Raw genomic sequence first — 20,221 nt, 5'->3', positions numbered from 1 at the left:
AGCCAATGGAACCAATGGTGTGGGGTGAAAGGAGTCATAGTTCAGCAGCATCTGATGGGACAGCAGTGGGAGAGCCATTGGGTTCAGTTGACAACTTCATGCAACCCTACCGATTCACACTTCCCAAGGCAATTCACGAATTGAAACGCAGCTTCTTTGATCATTTTGAGGCACAGTGCTCCAGCCAAGAAATCTGTGTCCTAGTGGAAAGCACATATTGGTGAAAGTATTTGGGACAATCACTTGTGTGTGTAAGAAGAAAAAGGCACACTAAAATGCTGGTGAAATTTCACAATTATTCCATCCCTGTGCAGGCGGGAACCCTCTGAATCTGGATGATCCCCAGTATAAGGCAATTAGGAGATGATGTTCCAGGTTTTGCACTGCAGCCTTATTTCCCTTACCACTGTGTTTTCTCGTATATTTGCCTGCTCTTTTGCTTTGCCACGACAACGTAATCTGCAGAGGGTTCCCCACCACCTTCTCTAAAGCCAGATTCTTTGGTCATGGAACAGTTGGTGTGACAGAGTTAGGTCAGCCTCCTGCAAGCGGGTTGCTCCCCAGGTGTTTTGGACAGTAACTGCCATCAGCCCCACCCAGAGGAAAACAAGCAGACCCAGCCAACAGATTCATAGCGGCTAATAATAATAAGGGATATCCAAAGTTAATCATCATTGTAGCAGACCCCCTGGGCATAGTGAAACTGTGGCACTCACTCCCACTGCAGGCATTGATGGCCATCAAACGGGCTGGCTTTGAAAGAGACTACAAATTCATGGAGGAGAGGGCTATTGGTGGCTACTAGCCATGATGGCTCTGCCCTGCCTCCATGGCTGGAGGCAGCAATGCTTCTGAATACCAGTTCCTGGGAAGAGCAGGAGGGGAGAGAGTCCTCTTGTGCTCAGGTCCTGCTAGCAGGTTTCCCATTGGGGCATCTGGTTGGTCCCTGTGAGAACAGGATGCTGGACTAGATGGGCCATTGGCCTGATCCTGCGAGGCTCTTCCTGTGTTCTTATATTCTGCTGAAATCAATGTTAAATCCATTGATTTTAATGGGCGTGCTCTAACTTACTTGGGTATCATCACCATTGTAGTATTTTAAAGCTTTGTAGTAGTAGTAGTAGTAATATTAATAATAATTTATTATTTATAGCCCACCCATCTGGCTGAGTTTTCCCAGCCACTCTGGGCGGCTCCCAATCGAGTGTTAAAAACAATACAGCATTAAATATTAAAAACTTCCCTAAACAGGGCTGCCTTCAGATGTCTTTTAAAGATAAAGATAGCTGCTTATTTCCTTCACATCTGAAGGGAGGGCGTTCCACAGGGCAGGTGCCACTACCGAGAAGGCCCTCTGTCTGGTTCCCTGTAAGCTCACTTCTTGCAATGAGGGAACTGCCAGAAGGCCCTCGGCGCTGGAACTCAGTGTCCCGGCTGAACGATGGGGGTGGAGACGCTCCTTCAGGTATATTTTATTAAGGGTACACCCCATCCTAGCACTGTTCCATTTGATTCCAGTGGGGTCAGAGCAGGAGGTTCTGGTGCTTTCTGTCCACAGTTATCTAGCGATACTAAAATCTATGACTCTGGCCTTCGTCACGCCGTGGAGACCCTGTTAACTCCAGAGATCACAGTTCATTGTTATTTGTTGTGCAGTCAGGTGCATTTCCAGAGGGATTTGAGGAGAACCCAGCTGAGCCCCCACGCTCCCCACTGGAGTAAGCATGCCCGTCTGCAAACACTTCGCTCCCTCTCAGCCTTGCCTGCAGCTCCAAGTGCTCAGGCATGTGCTTTATCGGGAACTGCTGACAAGTGTTATGCTGTAAGAAGATTTCCAGAGTCCCTGTCATTTCCTCTGCAGGCTGCCACCCTGCCTTGTCCTCAGGGCTCTGTCTCGCTTCGTCAGAGTTTTCTCCTTGATGTAAAGCAGAGGTGCAATGGCCGGTGGTTCCGAGAGGATGGGGAGAAAACAACAGGAAGAGCACAGATTTCCGGATTGGCAGCCTCAGAGTTCCCTTCACATCATTCTTCCCTGAGGATGTGGAGGCAGGGAGGAGGGTTGAGCAGAGGTGTCCGGAACTTGACAACAGCACCTGGGGAGGATCTGCAGGAGGTAATGAGCCATCAAATCTACTAGAGCACCACTTTTTTTTGTAGCCATGGTGGCTCTGCTCCACAATCACAGGTAGTTGTGCTTCTGAATGCCAGTGCTGCAAATCCAGGGAGGGGAAAGTTGCTCTTCTGCTCAGGTCCTGCTTGTGGGTTTCTCAGAGGCTTTGGCTTGGCCACTGCAAGGGCCATCAGGCTCTTAAAGCCATAGCATTATAGTGTTGTACCCCAAGGGTCTTCTGGTCCAACCCCCTGCAATCCAGGAATCACAACTACATCATCCCTGTGAGATGGCCATCCAAATTCAGTTTAAGACCCTCCAATGAAGCAGAGGTCACCACCTTCTGAGGTGATTTGTTACTCTGTCAAACAGCTCTTGCTGTCAGAAAGTTCTTCCTGATATTTAATCGGAATCTCCTTTCCTTTCTTGTACAGTCATACCTCAGGTTGAAGTAGCTTCATGTTAAGTATTTTCGGATTGTGCTCCGCAGTGACCCGGAAGTAACGGAGTGTGTTACTTCCAGGTTTTGCCACTCGCGCATGCGCAGACAGTCAAAATGACATCACATGCATGTGCGGAAGCGGCGAATTGTGACTCAAGCAGGTGCAGACATGCGGACGCAGGTTGCGTTCGCTTCAGGATGCAAACGGGGCTCCGGAACGGATCCCGTTCGCATCCAGAGGTACCACTGTACTTTGAATCCATTGGTTCGGATTCTACCCCCTGGAGCAGCAGAAAGCAAGCCTGGCCATCTTCCATGTGACAGCCCTTCAGATATTTCAAGTTGCCTCTCATTCTACTTCTCAATCTTCTCTTCTCTAACCTAAACATACCTTATGCTCTCATGTCCTTAAATGAAAATAAAAACTGTGAATGCATATTGCGGGGGGGGGAGTAGGGGGGCATTCTCTACCTAGAAAGCAAGCAGTCAGTTGGCTACTTGGCTCAGATGTCATGTACTCTGACTGAAAAGTTTAGCCTCGCTGGCATTTTAGGTACCTCATGTTTTGACTCCAGGAACTTTGGCTTTGTTATGTGTCTGTGCAAACCAATAACTTCTGCAGTCAGGGTAGCAGTCAGAAAGTTGATTCACTTTGCGATTAAAGGGGAATACGGTACCTAAGTTGTGCTTTCTCCTTGCCAATTCACTCAGTTTGGAAGGATCCTCATCCTGTTCCTTGTAGTCCCTTTTATTCTTTTTTTTTTTAATCAACTTTTCTCTATCTCCCCTGTGTCAAAATCTAGATTGCATTCTCCCTGGAGCAGAGACCTGCCCACTTGCATGTGCAGCTTGAAAAACTCAGCTTTTTCTGCCCCAGAATTGGTGTTTGCAGCTGGTGCATGGTACGTGAGCGTTTTTACTGTTTAGCACAGATCACGCAGCCCGGGTGTTGAGCATGCTTGTCAGGGGTCTTCCAAAGCTGGCTGCCTTTCTAGCCTTCCTCCAGGCAGGCCTAAATATTATTTTAATGCATTTCTCTTTTCATAATTAACTTTCATCTTCGTACAATGCCAGCCAAGCTGGCGATCATGGCAATAAAAGGATGATTATGCAAACGCTTCCCCACTGTGCTGGTGCAGCCAGTTCCAAAGTGCTGGAGGAAGACCTAGCTGCTGCGCAGTGCGGAGCCATTTATTTGCTCTGCACCCTGCGTGCGAACGAGACAATATTGCCTTTTAAATATTTGAGGAGGCCAGGTTGCCTGGGAAAAGGATGGTAATTCTTCAGGAAGCAGATGTGGGTGTCCCAGGGTCCCTGTCGTCGGCAGAATTATGCTGAGCTTCAGGGGGCAGGTGGAGAGAGAGAGAGAGACACTACTGACACTGAAATATTGTTACAGGAAACCCAGCTTAGCTTCTCCCTCCCTCCCTCTTTCTCTATCTCCTGTGCTTAAAGGAGGAGGAAGAAGATTTTGAAATAAAAATTAAAAAGTACAACTAAATTTATTTAAAGAAATTATAGTTTACACTTTTTTTAAAAAAAAGCACACACACATGGATGGAGGGAAGCATGGAAATAGAAACCACAAATTTCCTTCACTATCTGTGGAGGTCTTAGACTAAATAAGACAGTTGAAATGCACTTGATTGCAGAATCTAGAACCTGTGGTTCTAGAGGGCCAGAGGTTCCCCATCCCTGCACTGGAGCAACTGGGTTCCAGAGACAAAAGGGACACAATCCGCATCTTCCTGGGGTTTGAGAATGCCTCCAATCAGTGGCACGGGGGGGTTGAAAAAGCCACCAATCATAGGAGAGCATGCAAATATAAGGGTTCCTGCATCTGCCTTCCTGCCTCTCAACTTTTGACTTCACCTGGGAATCTGAGCCCTTGGTTGTCTGAGTCTTAAGGCCTAAGAACTTAAGAAGAACCTGGTTAATGGCCCATCTAGTCCAGAGTCATGTTCTCACAGTGGCCAGCCACGTACACAATCTAGTCTGGAGTCTGCTACTTGTGACAGATTTTGATTTACAGTAGGAGCTGTTTGACAGTAGAACAGGCTACATTGGAAGGTGATGGACTCTCCATTGGAGGTTTTTTAACAGAGGCTGTTGACTATCTATTAAGGATTCTTTCACTGTGGTTCCTGCATTGCAGGGGGTTGCACTAGATGAGGCTTGGGGATCCCTCCAACTCTACAATTCTGTGATTCGACAAAGATGAACACACACATGCATCAGAACAAAGAGACACTCGCAGACCGGTGATATTCCAGGCCTAATTGAATATAGAGTTGGCCCAACATACTTTGGAGAATCTAGCCAGATTTCTTACATCATATTTTATTTATTTGCAGATTTAGAAACCACTTCACAAGCCAAAAGCCACCAAAGTGGGGTAGTACAAGATAAAACACAAAAGACTGCAGACTCGGTGAACTAAAAGAAATTAAGGCCATTGCTATAGTTGTACATGTAATTTTCCATAAAATGACTGGGTCACATTACGGTAAAGCTTTCTTAAACAAACAAAAAAGCCTGCTCCCTTGTGCATACTAAACACACCTCTGGGACAATGTCTTTTCTGAAGAAGGCAGGCCTCTAGATGACTGGGTCCCAAGTTGTTTTAAATGCAAAAAGAAAACCTTGAATCACGCCCAGTAGCATATTGGCAGGCAGTGTGCAACAAACTCAGCAGAGGTGTTACACAGCATCAATGGGATGTCCTAGGCAACTACCTAGCTGCTGTATTCTGCAGCTTCCGGACTAAGCCCAAGGGAAGCCTCACATTACTGCATTGCAGTAATCTAGTCTTGAGGTTGTGGATGCCAGGACCACAGTGACTAAGCTACCTCGGTCCAGGAATGGCCTTAGCTGTCTTGCCAACTGAAGCTGATAAATATGGCACCCTCTCTTTTTCCTTCTCAGCTATTCAGTTTCTCACTCCTGCCACGAGATGTCAGCAAAGACCACAGTTCTTCTTTCAGAGCTATTTCTGGTGTGGAAACCAACTTGAAAGCATGTTGCCACCCCTTCTCTATAGTATTGGCAGGTGTCCTGTGTGCAGCAGGATTTCTTTGCAGGATACACCAGGGCTGGCACAGGCAGCTACACCAGTGGCGTAGCGTGGGGGGTGCCAGGGGGGCAGGCCGCACCGGGCGCAACATCTGGGGGGGCGCGCTCGCTGCCTCCGGAGTCGCCGAAGAGCCTCGGGCGCAGGCTGTAGCAGAGCCGCATGTCTCGCGGAACCGACGAGCTGTGCGCGCATCCGGGCTGAAGGCGCCCGGCAGGCAGCGGCTCTCAGCGCTCGCCGCGGAGGACGCACCAGGCAGCCCCTTCTCACAGCCCCGCCTCCGCCGCTGCTGCTGCTGCAGCTGCTGGGCCGTTGCATTTTCCTCGCCTCTCTGCCCCCCTCCTCCTCCGGGCAAGCGGCGTCGTTTGGGCGGCAGCCCAGCGGCAACTCGCAGGTTAGGGGTTAGGGGGGCGCAAATTACGTGCCTTGCCCCGGGTTAGGGGGCGCAAATTACTTGCGTTGCCCCGGGTGCTGACAACTCACGCTACGCCGCTGAGCTACACACAAACTCACACATACACCTCTCTTTGAAGAGAAGCAGCACCTCTGCCAAAGCAGATGTCTTGCACGCAGCAGTATTTATTTGTAGGATATAACCAGTGCTCAGTTCATCAAGATTATACAGACCTTTGCCCTTTGAAGGTAGAATGTTTGTGAGCATTCTTTGATGTCACAAGGACTTGGGAGGCACCTGCAGATGTTGGGCAGTATAGATGTACAAAGGGAGGCTTGCAAGTAAATGTTGCAGTTCATCTCCTTTCACAAAGGAGAGCTTACATTCAGTGTTCCAATAAACTAAGCATCCCACCTCGGCCTCCCATTCTATTTTCTTCTGTTCTTTTCAAACTGTCACTCTAAATTCTGTGGCCATTCAACATGTTCTACTCTCGCTGCATTGTTGTTGTTTTCCAGTGGGTTTCCCCCAAAAGCTTTGGGGGCTTAAAAAAAAATTGTATTTCTGCAACTCTCAAAGTTCCATCAAACATGTGGGTCGTTTCTGCTTGTTCCCTTGTGGTCCCATTTTTGCTACGTTTCTGCCAGTGCTCACCATCTGACTTTGCTGTTAGAAGCAATTTTCTATAACTGTGTTTTTATTTACATCTGATCTATTCGTGGAAGCCATTCTGCCCGCAGGAATTGCTTCTGCTTGCAGAATTTAGAGACATTTAATACACAGATATATAACCTAGTGGTGGGTAGGCACCTGTTCTGTAGGAGTACAGATTTCTGATCATCTCAAACCCAAACTAGGTTATTCCCCCTCACCTTGGGAGGAAGGTGATCAAGGCCTTTGTTCATCTTCAGTCTACCAGAGAAGCTCAGCATGTGAAGATGTCTGAGCTGGTTGATCCAAGCTCAGACTGCATGGCTCTTACAAGCCTTTTTGTGCTGGCAGAAGAGGGGACTATTTTGGAACTTAAAAGGGCATGTTTTAAAGGTCTAACAAACAATATTTCCCCACTTCATTTTGCTGCATGTTTTGTGGTTTTAAATCTCTGCAGGGATTCTCTCACCAAACCTGGATCTTGGCATCCAGGAATTTTCCTTTTCATACATCATATTTTATTTCCTCGCCACTGACAAAAGGAGCCTAGATCTGCACAAGACCCTCTTTCCAGAAGGCCACTCATCTGCTAACCAAAATTATAAGCGCATGGAAGAAAAAAGGCCCAGGGGAGAGCAAGACAAGCCATCCTTTGACTTAAAAGTCACTCACTTTTAAGTGCCAGCAGGTGGCTCAAAATAAGAAAGAGAAAGTAGGGAGAGATGGAAACCTGGTGGTGTCAAAACCAACTGACCCGGATGGGCTGTGGTGTTTGATAACCTCATATGGTGCAATCCTGCCTTTGCTTCATATCCACCATCCTGGCCATCAGGAGGAAAGCTAGCCCAGTGAGGATCTCGGTAGCCAAGGAAAGCCATGCAAAGGCCAGAGACCAGCCAAACCGGATGTTGATAATATCCAGAAGGTTCTTCCTTCCTAAGAGGAGAATGGCTTCCCTGAAGCCTGCAGCAAAGTAGGTGATGTAGATGCTGAGCCCGGCCAGTGTGATGAGAGCTGAAAGAGAGACGAGCTGTGAAGGAGTCTGAAGAGGGGAACCTTTTCCAGTCTGGGGACCATATTCCATTCAGGGCAACTTTCTAGGGGTGGGTGGAGCTAGAGGCAAAAGCAGGTGGGGCAATGAAAGCAGCTTTTACCTTTATAAAGTAAATAATAATAATAATAATAATAATAATAATAATAATAATAATAATAATAATAATAATAATTTATTTATACCCCATTCATCTGGCTGGGCAACTCCCAACAGAATATTAAAAACACAATAAAACATCAAATATTAAAAACTTCCCTAAACAGGGTTGCCTTCAGATGTCTTCTAAAAGTCAGATAGTTGTTTATTTGCTTGACATCTGATGGGAGGGCTTCCGTGGGCAGGTGCCACTACCGAGAAGGCCCTCTGCCTGGTTCCCTGCAACCTCACTTCTCGCAGGGAGGGAACCGCCAGAAGGCCCTTGGCACTGGATCTCAGTGTCCAGGCTAAACGATGGAGGTGGAGACGCTCCTTCAGGTATACCAGGCCGAGGCCGTTTAGGGCTTTAAAGGTCAGCACCAACACTTTGAATTGTGCTCAGAAACGTACTGGGAGCCAATGTAGGTATTGCAGGACTGGTGTTATATGGTCTCTGCCTGCTATTTAAGAGTAAAGGGCAGTACCTGAGTGAGGGTGGACACTACCTTTTATTCATAAAGAGCAAGAAGATTTATCTCTGATCTCAGTGCTGCAGTGCTTGGTGCTGAGATTGGAGATAAAAGATCCATCCAACTGTCCTTCAGCGATTCTATCTAGAGAGCAGCCAGAGGGATATTTCATGTGCCAATCAGGGAGATAAATCATTCTGCCTGCCTGCTCTTTAGATATTGCCCTCTAAAGAGCAAATAGAGAGCTTTATCTCCTGATCAGATCAAGAGATAAAATTTGGGGGCTGGCAAGTCTGTGACCTGTCAGGCCATATTCAGTCTGTAGGCCATGGTGCATGGGGAAGGTTACCTTGCCTTCAGCTTCTGTGGAATTAAGGATAGTCTAAAAGTGCAAGGAATTGTTTCCTGCCCCGCCCCCAAATCCATAGCAGCTCCATGGCATACCTCCAAGGAGAAAGAGGAGGCCAGTGAACATAAGGAGGAAGTGAGCCTGTGCAAGGATACTGATGAAGCCCGTCATTGCTCCAAAGATCAACAAGATGAGGCTAAGAGGTAGCAGGATCACAACTGCCCCATGCATATCTGGAGGGAAACAAAATCCACCGGTCACATTTGCCAAGTACTGTCCTTACACATATGGCTATTGCCACTTTTTGCAAGGATCTCAAAGGACCTAATTTAACAGCGTGGTATGAAAGTTTTTGTCACGTAGCCCTTGAAGAGAAACTTACATGTAAACTAAGAACAGCTAGTTGCAGAGACACATTTGTTGGAGACAGTAATCCTGATTGCTGATACAAATGTTTCAGACAACAAAATGAAAGTCCCTTTGCTGTACTCCAACATAAGGATTTCTTAATTGTTTTCTCTTTTTCTTACTTTAAATACTGTATCTCTGCATTTATTTATTTTTTAAAATCTGAGGAATCTGCACTTAGAAGCTTCTTGGCATTTTCTTTTCTGACTTTGTTCACTTGGTTACAGTCTAGATTTTGTAATGCCCTTTTCGCCATTGTTCTCATTTCAACGAGAAACCACCTAATTTGCAGTTCGAGAGCCTATATGTGAACCAAAGGGCAGCTCTCCTTCCAAATTCATGCTTCTCCAATTTTGCAATACAAAAAAATGTATTAGTCGGTCCAAACACCACATTTATTAGGAGAAATTTGAAGTGAAATGATAAAGAATTTTCATGAATTTTCCCCCTTAGCAAGTTGCCATGGAATTATGGAGAAATGAATTTAAGATGGGGGGAAATGAGAAACTGAAACTGACATATTTGTCAATCCCTGGTGGTAAGAGAACAATTTGTAAAGAAAAGACAAAGTCCATCAGGGCTGGAGCTCCCCTATCCACACAGACGCCAGGCCACAATCCATCTGTCCATCTTTAGAGGTGTCATAAGATGCCTGGTTTTCATAAATATCATGGTGGCTGCAATCTGAAGTCCCACTGAGCTGTGCTTCCTTCTGAATAAACATGTTTTGGATGAGAGAATGGGTAACTTGTCTCCCAGCTGTGCTTATTTGTGATTTGTTCTTTGCTGTAAGTGACCCTTCCTGCTCTTGCCTGTTTTCTCTTTTCCTGTCTTTTTTGTCTTTTTCATGTGCAATGGGCTAATGGATAACTGGAAATTCCTCAGAGCCCTCTGGTGCCTCCTAGGAGCTACTGCTCGGTTGTTTGCTTTCTTCCTGTGCAATCAGCTTTCTGTGCTTCTCTGATGACCTTTCCTGCCAGCTATCTTGCCACCAGCTGAATAAACAGAGAGGTGTAGAATACTTTCCTAGGCCTTTCTAATTCCCTCTTTTGTCTTCTGCCCTGGGCTGCCTGAGCCTGCGCCTCAAGTAAGCCTGGGAGAGACAATCAAATCAGTTTGTGTTTAAAGGTGAGTCTACGTTGGGTTGTAGCCAACTCAGACCCCACCTGCAGCAGTACATCTAAAGCTTCTCCATTTCCCTGGCCAGGAGATGGAAGGAGCAATGAATGAAAAGGTGGAGAAAGATTTGAGGTATTTTGAGGGGAGAGGGAGGAAAGGCTTGCAGCTGGGAATTCAGGACTCTGCATGGTAAATTGAGAAGCTGTGGGGGCTTAAGGGTTTTTGTGAAGGTCCCAGGCATTTTCGTTGCAACTGGAGACTATGGTTATCACCCTAAAATGTTGGCAATGAGCATGCTGGGTTTCAATTAAGAAGACTAGAGTCTGCCTTGCTGTTTGAAAAAAAGAAGAGTAGAAGAGTAGATTTTCATCCTTGTAAGTGAGTGGCTGGATTCTGAGTTCCACTTTGTTTCTCTTCAGTACTAATTGCCCATGCACTGAAAACCTGGCTTCCCTCTTGGTCTTTTAAAGCTACTATGGAAACCAATAAATAATAGAAACTCAAGAGTTGGTAATGAATGCTATTATACTAATTCACAGAACTGTTAGAGGTGCTTGCCTTAGTACATTGGTGCAACTGGCCAAAACAAGAGGTTCTGCTGTGATTTCCTCCCACCTATCACTGCTTCTAGCTCTTCTAAAAGGGATGATGAAAAATGCAGCTTTTCATAACAATGGATAAATGATGCAAGAAAGAGAGACTGCAGTGGGCAGCTTACTCATGAACACATTTCATCTTATTGCAACAGGCTCAGCTTAGGCATGAGGAGATTTTTGACTAGCATATTAGAACTGTGAACCTGGAGCTGACTTCCAAACTTCATTTCCACATCATTATAGGAAGAGCTTGCAGCAATTGCCATAAGCTGCAACTTAGTTCTTATACAGTGGTATCTCGGGTTAAGTACTTAATTCGTTCTGGAGGTCTGTTCTTAACCTGAAACTGTTCTTAACCTGAAGCACCACTTTAGCTAATTGGGCCTCCTGCTGCCGCCACGCCGCCGGAGCACGATTTCTGTTCTTATCCTGGAGCAAAGTTCTTAACTTGAATCACTATTTCTGGGTTAGCGGGGTCTATATCCTGAAACGTATGTAACCTGAAGCATATGTATCCTGAGGTACCACTGTACAGTTAAATTACAGAATTCGCTCCCACGAAAGGTCAAGGTGGCCACCAACTTGGACAGCTTTAAAAAAGGGTTAGATGAACTTGGCAACTAGGCTTTAAGGATATGTTCTATCTCCCTCCTCTGTCAGAGGCAGTAGGCCTCTCAATGCCAGTTTCTGGGGAGCACAAGTAGGGAGAGCGCTGTTGTACTCAAATTCTGCTTGGGGGATTTAACTAGTGTGTTGCGCTTGGTGGGCCCTTGACTTATGTCCTCTTATGTTATTGTTCTCCACTAGCAGATAAGTTGATCCACTCCAAGGCAGCCATATTGCTTGCTAGCAGAATGACCATATACGGTAGATATATAGCCTGAAAGATTGGCTACAGCTAAATGGGTAGGTGAGCTCACTGTTGCTCGCCTTTGCATTTTCACATTTATTCTTGATTCTGGTAAGTATGTTAGTTATAAAGGTAAAGGGACCCCTGACCATTAGGTCCAGTCGTGACCGACTCTGGGATTGTGGCGCTCATCTCGCTTTATTGGCTGAGGGAGCCAGCGCACAGCTTCTGGGTCATGTGGCCAGCATGACTAAGCCACTTCTGGCGAACCAGAGCAGTGCACGGAAACACCGTTTACCTTCCAGCCTTGACGTGCTTTCGAACTGCTAGGTTGGCAGGAGCAGGGACCAAGCAACGGGAGCTCACCCTGTCACGGGGATTCGAACCGCCGACTTTCTGATCAGCAAGTCCTAGGCTCTGTGGTTTAGCCCACAGCCCCATCCGCGTCCCTATGTTAGTTATAGTCTTTTATATACTAACCTTTATGCTCTTCCACATCCGTTTAATGCTCCTAACCCTTCTTTTAGATTTTTTTTAAGTTTCTTTTAGATTCTTATAGTCCTTTAGCTATACCCAGTGGCGTAGCGTGGGGAGTGCCAGGGGTGCCGGCCGCACCGGGCGCAACATTGGGGGGGCGCGTTTGGCCGGCCCTTCACAAGACAAAAGTCCATAGGGAAATCTCCGGGACAGCGGGGAAGCGCAGCACGTCTTCCCCACTGTCCTCGGACCTCCTCCAAAGCCTGGCGGTGGGGCAGAGAGACCTCCTCCCGCCGCCAGGCTTCGGAAGGATGCTCCGAAGGCTGGCGGCGAGAGGAGGGCTCTCCGCCCCACCGCCAGGCTTCGGAAGGCTGCTCCAAAGCCTGGCGGCGGGAGGAGGGCTCTCCGCCCCACCGCCAGGCTTCGGAAGGCTGCTCCAAAGCCTGGCGGCGGGAGGAGGGCTCTCCGCCCCACCGCCAGCCTTCGGAAGGCTCCTCCGAAGCCTGGCGGTGGGGCGGAGAGACCTTCTCCCCGCGCCAGCCTTCGGATGGCTGTCCTGAAGACTTGTGGTGGGAGCAGTGGCGTAGCGTGGGGGGTGCAGGGGGGGCCTGCCGCACCTGGCGCAACATCTGGGGGGGGGCGGAAGAGACTCGAGTGCTAAAATCCACGGGTTAGGGGGCGCAAATTACTTGCCTTGCCCCGGGTGCTGAGAACCCACGCTACGCCACTGGCTATACCTTCTGTTTTAATACTTTTTAGCTTTCTAAAACGTTTTACAGATTCTAAATGATTGTACTCCCACCCTACTTGTGCTGGTCTATGACTGTAATGAAGATTAGAATGATTGATTGATTGATTGATTGATTAGATTGATTAACTGGTAAGCATGCTGACTTTTGCTCCTTGGTTCTAGAGATAGGCCTGAGTCCAAACAGACCCTGAATGTTGTGGCCCTATTCCTGGATGGTATAATTAGGTAGAATATTTTGCTCATAAGAGCATAGGAAAAGCTCTGCAGCTAGGTTAGGCCAAAGGCTCTTGTAGTCCAGCATCGTGTTTTCACAATGGCAAACAGATGCCCATGGGAAGCAGGATCTCAGTGCAACAGCATCAATCTCCCCACTTGTGATTCCCAGAAACTGGAATTTAGGTACACAATATCTCTGGAAGTGAAGGTAGAACACAGCCATCATGGCTAGCAGCCACAGATAGCCATATCCTGCATAACATTGTCTAATCTCTGGTAAAAGCCTCACTGCCTCATCTTGTAGGAGAAAATCACATAGTACATACACTATGTGAAGAAGTGTTTTCTTTTGTTTGTCTTGAATCTTAATTTTGGGGTGGGAGGGAATGCATACCATTTTTTCTCTCTCCAAATGCCCCAGAGAGAACACCATTCAGGGACATTACAAGTAAGGGGGATGGCAGCCCCCATAACTGGAAAGGGATGGGTCCAGTCTGTCAATATTGCATGTGTACATTCGTAAGTGGGTATATGGGGTGTTAGGGAAAAGGTAGTACCTCTGGAAGGCGACACGTCATGCTCCGTCTGGGGTAGTTTGTCCACCTTTGGTCCCCACCTTGCTCTCAGTCTTCACCTGTGGCTCCTAGAAGCTGTCAGCATGCAACAGCAGTAACACCACATGAAATGCCTTCGACTGGCCAGCTAAACCAGGTGAGGGTAGCCAATGGGTCTCAAACCCTGGGTAAACTAGAGTCTTTCCTTGCATGCAAAGACAGGCTCTGGTAGATTGAGCGGACACGACCGATTGTGGGTCCAACGGTCAATAAGGTGTTTTCTGCACATGCTGTAGACTAGAGGGAAGTGAGGGGCAGATGTGGCTCATCAACCCGGGAAGGTCTGGGAAGGTGGCCCATCTAGGAGAAGAAAAACTCTGATCCTAAACCTCTGCTGCCTTGTGGGATATCTTTGGGAGAAGAAAGGGCTAAGGAATAAACCCTACACAAATCCGGAGTGGAGTCCCTAAGGCAGCTGGGATAGCGCCATGTACAACTCCTTCCAGCAACTCCTGCAGCCAAGCTGGTACCACACATATTGCTCTGCTTTCCTTTCGACCACATCAATGAGGCCAAGAGAGGGGGTCTTGTCATCTAGTGTCAGGGACTGGGCAGAAGAGGAATGGTGGAGACCACCTCCCCATGCTGACCCCTCCAGAGAGGAGGAAGAGGAAGACAGTATATTTTGACAACAGGAGTTTGAGAGAGGTCACAGCTCAGAGGCAGATGAGGAGAAAAGCTGGGAAATCATGGGAGAGCCAGAACAACACCCAGCTGACTCGTCATTAGAAAGCATTCTAGGCCCTCCATCTCCCAAAACCTGGTGAGCCTTAAAAGTAGGAGAACAAAGAACTCAAAGACATAGGTACATAGCAGCACTCATAGAGGAGATGATGAGAATGACAAATGAGGAAGTTGAAGAGATGAGGAGGTGGAGATTCACTTGGGACAACACCATTATCCAAGAGGCTAGGTTCTCTAGCCTCTTTCTGTAAAGATTGAAATAAAAAAGGTCTGTAAGATACTTTTCCTTGTCTTTATACTTTCCTAGGCAACCAGCCAGGAGCTGCTGACAGCATCCTAACATCTGGGCAGCCCAGGACCTCCATACACCTGTCCAGGCTTGAGCCCCACAGAGGTCAATTTGGTGCTGCTAACACAGCAGTTTGACTTCACCCCAGAGGCACACTCCATTGGCTCTTGAGACAGATGGATGCCGACAACAACAAAAACATTTGTATGTCTATTTCATCCTATTTCCACATTAATCTGGGATTTTTTTAGGTACTATTTTTTATTTAAAGACATACTCAGATATCACATGTATATAAATACTTGTTTTATGTCAACATATGCATTTCTGAACACATTTTATCCTAAAATATGAATTTTGGTACGTTTTTTAAGCCACTTACTTAAGAGTTGCTTGTGTGATGTGGTGATATTTGATATGTCAGGGTTAAAGGGGTTTACCAAATGGAAACAGGTCCTATTAACTGGAAGAGAAAGAAAAGAAAGGGAAAGACCATGAAACATTTATTCAGAATTCAATAGATCATTTCTTACTACAAATTTTCCATTTCACCACCGTTGATTAATCAACCTGAAGGATCAAGTTGATTAATCTGGTTGCTAAACCAAGTAGAACATGCAACTCCACTTCTTCTTGATGCAACCTCCCAGCACAGGACAGTTCTATGAGACTGGTCTTTAACAATTGCCTGACTGCAGCAGTCAAATCCATGGATTTCAACATGGATAGCATATATGCCTTTCAGAACTCCACCCTGGAGGCTTAGCCCCTTAATCCTAACCATCACTAACTAATTTGCCAGCACTCATCCTTTATTTACCAATGTAGTGATCTGCAACCAGCAGGTTTAGAATAAGGACTCCTTCTGGGAATGTCCTGTCTCTCCAATGCTTGTTTCCTTTCCTTTCACCTATAAAGAGTGTCAAGGTAGGGAAGTGGTTTGAGTTCTGGTCTAGGACCTGGGAGGCCAGGATTCAAATATCCACCCAACCATGCAGCTCACTGGGTGATCTTGGGCCAGTCACTATCACTTAGCCTAATCTACTTCCCAGGGGTGTTATGATGATGAAACAGAGTGGGGAGATCTATACACCACCTTGAGCTCCTTGGAGGAAAGGTAGGATATGACTAAAGCATGGTTGGAAAATAAAATAAGCCCATCTACCAGCCATGTGGTGGGATACCTTGCGAGACAGTTGGTGGGATGGGGTCTGCCCAGCCAGCCAATTAAAGGAAGTATTTCCCTTTAGGAAGAGACTTTTCCCAAAGAGCTCAACTTATGTCAGTGGGCCATGGCTCAGAGGTAGATCACCTGCTTTGCAGAACATCCCATGCTCAATCCCTGACATTTCCAGGTAGACTCCCTGCCTGAAACCCTGGAGAGCCACTGCCAGTCAGTGTAAACAGTACTGAGCTCTAGGTGGACCAATGGTCTGACTCGGTCTAAGGCACTTTCCTGTGAGCCTAACCATTTCCCACCAAAGCTCAAGAGGAAACCAGGGGTTACTTACCTTGGCACGTCCTCCAGAGCCCTGAATGGGAGCTCAGGCTGTCTGTGCGGTTGAGGAGCTTCTGCAGCTTAGAAGCATCAATAAGGTACCAAAAGTCAGTGCTGATAGCCACCAGCAGGAAGCTGAAACTGACCACGCCAGCCAAGGCTGCCAAGAGAGAGACGGCGTTCAATGTGACTTTCATGGCAATTTTCTTCTGGCTGCCACCTGCTGCCTTGGTCCTAAGTCTGAAAGAACTGAACCACTGTTTTCATCCCTTGATCACAAGCTGGTCCTCTGGATATGATTCTCTGATTGCCCAACAGATGAATTGCGGTCCAAACGGCGGTAATAACAGCCTGGTGGTCAGGAAAATCCATACATAATTAATTAAACCCTGCCTCCAATCTGTCCCTCTATTTACTCTGTCTTTTCCTCCCAGCATGGAAAGTCATAGCCAGTTGGTTCCGCTTTTGAATAAGAGATACTTATGACAGTCGTTGGCCCCCCTTCTTTGCACTTCACCCAGTCACCCTCCAAATGAGTAAACATGCACAGCGCATGGTTGAAGAAGCCCACTCTAGCCTATCAAAATACCAAATGGTTTCTTGTTCAGGCAATAATTAATCAACAGCTTTTTTCTCCTGAATACAAGAAAGGAGGAGGAGGAGAAGGACGTCAGAGATCAGCACCACAGACAGTACCCAGGGAGCAATGAGTAAATCCAGCTCTTTTAAGCTGCAGGGAGGTTGCAAGAAGGAATTTGCAATAAGGGAATAGGGTGACCTGCAAAGAGATGGTCAGGGCATATCCACACATGATCTCCAAAGGACTCTCCTTTGCATTTCTTGGGTGTATAATTAGATGTTAGAGCCTGGAAAGATCAATCTGTACTTTTCATTTTAAAAAAGTCTCTCTCTGATGTTTCCCATCCCATCTCAATGGCATTCCAAAATGTGCACATTATTATATTATGTCAGGAACTTAAAGGCATCTTCAGTGTCATGTGTGAAATGTCATCCTGTACTTTTCTGTTCTTCAGGTCTGCAGTTTGGATATTATGGTTTGTACCCCCTAATAATGCATGGGTTGTCCGTGGTAGTGCACAGATTGTTTCAGTGCAGGAGATGACATGCCAACTTGCACCTCCACTGAGAAGTGCCTTGCGTGGCCACGGTGTGAGAGCCTAGAGAGGCATGACCTGCTCATCCAGAATAAACTGGTCAGGAGACTGAGATAGATTTATTAATGGGATTATTCAATATGAGGAAGTTGTATAAATTCACTTGATGAAACCATACAGGTGTCGTAATAAGGGAGTCACAGTTTTGTTTAAAGTCCGAAACAACTTAGCCTCAGACAGACTAGAGCAGGCTGTTACAAAGCAGCTCTGAACCATCCTGGCTGCTGTTTTGAACCCAAGGTTCAGGGCAATCCTGGCTGCCTGTTTGGATAGGTTGCTGCTGCATTTATGGCATAAGTTGCTGTGAATGTTGTACACCCCTCCATGCTACACTCAGGCTGTATATGTGTGTGAATAAAACCGTATGTCATAAAGACATTATAGTTTCTGCTGTGCCTCATTCCAAAAGCAACACAAACCCTGGTTAAGTGCAAATACCATGGGATCTCACACCACTCAGAGATTGGGGCAGCCTGTAACAGTAGGTTACCACCCTTTTTCTCAAAAGAACTCAAAGCATTATTGTTGTTGTTTTCAATCACTTGCTTATTCAAAAAACTGAAGCACTTGTCGTGAGAGAAGATTGCACCAAATAGCTAATTTCAATTTCTGTGCCATCACTGGCACTCAGAACCAGCCCTATCATTGAGCAAAGTGAGGCAACTGCCTCAGGCAGTGGATGCTGGGAGGCAGCAGTGGCTGGATCCTTTTCTTGTAGGCAGTGGTTGCCGGTGCCCACTGGGACATGAAGGGTAGAAGGCAGGGAGCTCAAGAGTAGGATTAGCGGCTGGGATTACTGCCTCTGACAGTGGATGTAAGACATAGGGTTCACAGTCATGAGCTGGCTGAGGCTTGACCATTGTGTGGTTCAACACAAGCAACCACAATGGCTGCTACTGAGATCAATTGGCTTACCATCCAAGTTCTCTGACTCAGCTGAGTGGTGAGTCAGGTGCTTGATGGCACTTCTAATCAGCTTCTAAGACATTCAAGATGTCTTCAGCAGAGACTGTTTCAACCTGTGCTTGTGAAACAGAAGTCAGAGCAAGACCTGAAGTCAGAACAGGATTTGCTGCACATATGTCTTCTCAGATAACCAGACGCACCTACAAATCCCTCATGGCCAGAGAGTTAAGGGCAGTGATCAGAGCTTCAGGATGAAACCACATCTTACATTATGCTTCTTAACATGGGATATCACATCTGATTCTGCCTAAAGATGTGAGGGCAGCAGCAAAAGCATCTGAGGTGCTATATTTATTCATTTGGGACTGTAGCTCAGTGGTAGAGCATCTGCTTTGCATGCAGAAAGTTCCAAGTTCAATCCAAGTTCAATCCCTGGCATCCCCAGGTACGGCTGGGAGAGACTTCCTGACTGAAACCCTGGGGAGCTGCTGCCAGTCAGTGTGGACAATACTGAGCAAGATAAACCGATGGTCTGACTCAGTAGAAAGCAGCTCCCTATGTTCCTGTAATTACATTTCTGCCTTTTTCCCAGTGAGCTCAAGGTGGCAAAAAATATTGAAAGGACCAGTGAAAACAGTTAAGAAGAAAAATATTTAAAAACAGGTGCTGAAAAGGGTACAGTGAAGCCACCTGCCTGATGTAAATAGGCGGGGAGTTCCAAAGAGCAGATACTGCCACACTAAAACAGTTTTCATAACGAAGATTGATTTCTCACGAGCTCAGACTAGCAGAAGATTTTAAAAGATTACCCACCACAAACTTACAAACAGAAAACAGAGCACTGTACCTGAGAGAGGAGAGATAGGAAGTCTTGGAACACATACTACAGGTTGCCATATCCTCCAACTTCCATATCTGAGTGGAGTTTTTATTCTGTGGTACTAGTCTGTTGCTGGGGAATCCCTTCATTGACAAGTTCCTGAATGTCAGGTGTTTGCTCCCCTGGTTAAATATATACTTAGTGGGAGAAAACAAGTGTTCTGTGATATGCTGTCAACAAAACAAACCTTCTCAGCCTAGATAATGTTGGCGGGGCCAGTCTTAATGCTATTCAGAATGTGGCAGCTGCCTCAGGGAGCAGAAAATAGGGGGCGATAGGGGCAGCTCCCCAGCTGTTCCACCTGAGACACCTTCTGTTGGAAGGCAAAGATATGCATGCCATGCAGTCTGTCCTGCCACCTTCTGCATCCCACGATTAGCCACCTGCCCTCAGGTGCAGTGGAGGACATGATCCCATTTGCTAGTATTCACACATGATTTGCTAGCATTGGCATGTGATGAGAACATAAGAAGAGCCCTACTGGATCAGGCCAATGGCCCATCAGTTCCAGCATCCTGTTCTCACAATGACCAGCCAGATGCCCCAAAGGGAAACCTGTAAGCAGAAACTGAGCACAAGAACAACTCTTTCTTCCTGCAGATTCCAGCAAGTGGTATGACTGCCTATGACCTAGCAGCCATTATTGGTCTTCTCCTCTTCCATGAATCTGTCCAATCCTCTTTTAAAGCCATCCAAGTTGGTGGCCATCACTGCCTCCTGTGGAAGCAAGTTCCATAGTTTAACTATACACTGTGTGAATAAGAACTTTCTTTCATCTGTCCTGATTTCTCCAGCAGAAAAATGTCTTGGGCTGGCTCTGCCATTTGGTGCACATCATGCACATAAAATATATGAGGGGGAGCAAGCTTGAGCCCAGTGGCATAGCATGGGTTGTCAGCATCCGGGGCAAGGCAAGTAATTTGCACTCCCTAACCCATGGATTTTAGCACTCGGGGCAGAGAGCTGCGAGTGCGAGCGAGCGCCCCCCAGATGTTGCGCCCGGTGCGGCCGGCCCCCCCTGCACCCCCCACGCTACGCCATTGCTTGAGCCATATTGCATTTGCCCATCACATATCCGTCAAT

General features: G+C 46.8%; 1 protein-coding gene across 1 annotated transcript; it reads right to left on the bottom strand.

Moving 5' to 3' along the window:
• Positions 1 to 6,123: 6,123 nt before the first annotated feature.
• On the bottom strand, positions 6,124 to 16,823 carry TMEM114 (transmembrane protein 114). Its single transcript, XM_081170982.1, has 4 exons — positions 16,191 to 16,823; positions 15,062 to 15,142; positions 8,771 to 8,908; positions 6,124 to 7,681 (listed from the first exon to the last, which is right to left on the bottom strand). Exons 1-4 carry the CDS (start codon positions 16,372 to 16,374, stop codon positions 7,449 to 7,451), a joined length of 636 nt encoding a protein of 211 aa, XP_081027108.1. The 5' UTR covers positions 16,375 to 16,823; the 3' UTR covers positions 6,124 to 7,448.
• Between the last annotated feature and the right edge of the window lie 3,398 nt (positions 16,824 to 20,221).

The sequence above is a fragment of the Podarcis bocagei genome, assembly GCF_964188305.1.
Source record: "Podarcis bocagei genome assembly, chromosome: 14".
Classification (NCBI taxonomy): domain Eukaryota; kingdom Metazoa; phylum Chordata; class Lepidosauria; order Squamata; family Lacertidae; genus Podarcis; species Podarcis bocagei.
The sequence above is the reverse complement of the archived record's forward strand: the minus strand, read 5'-3'. Positions and strand labels throughout refer to the sequence as shown.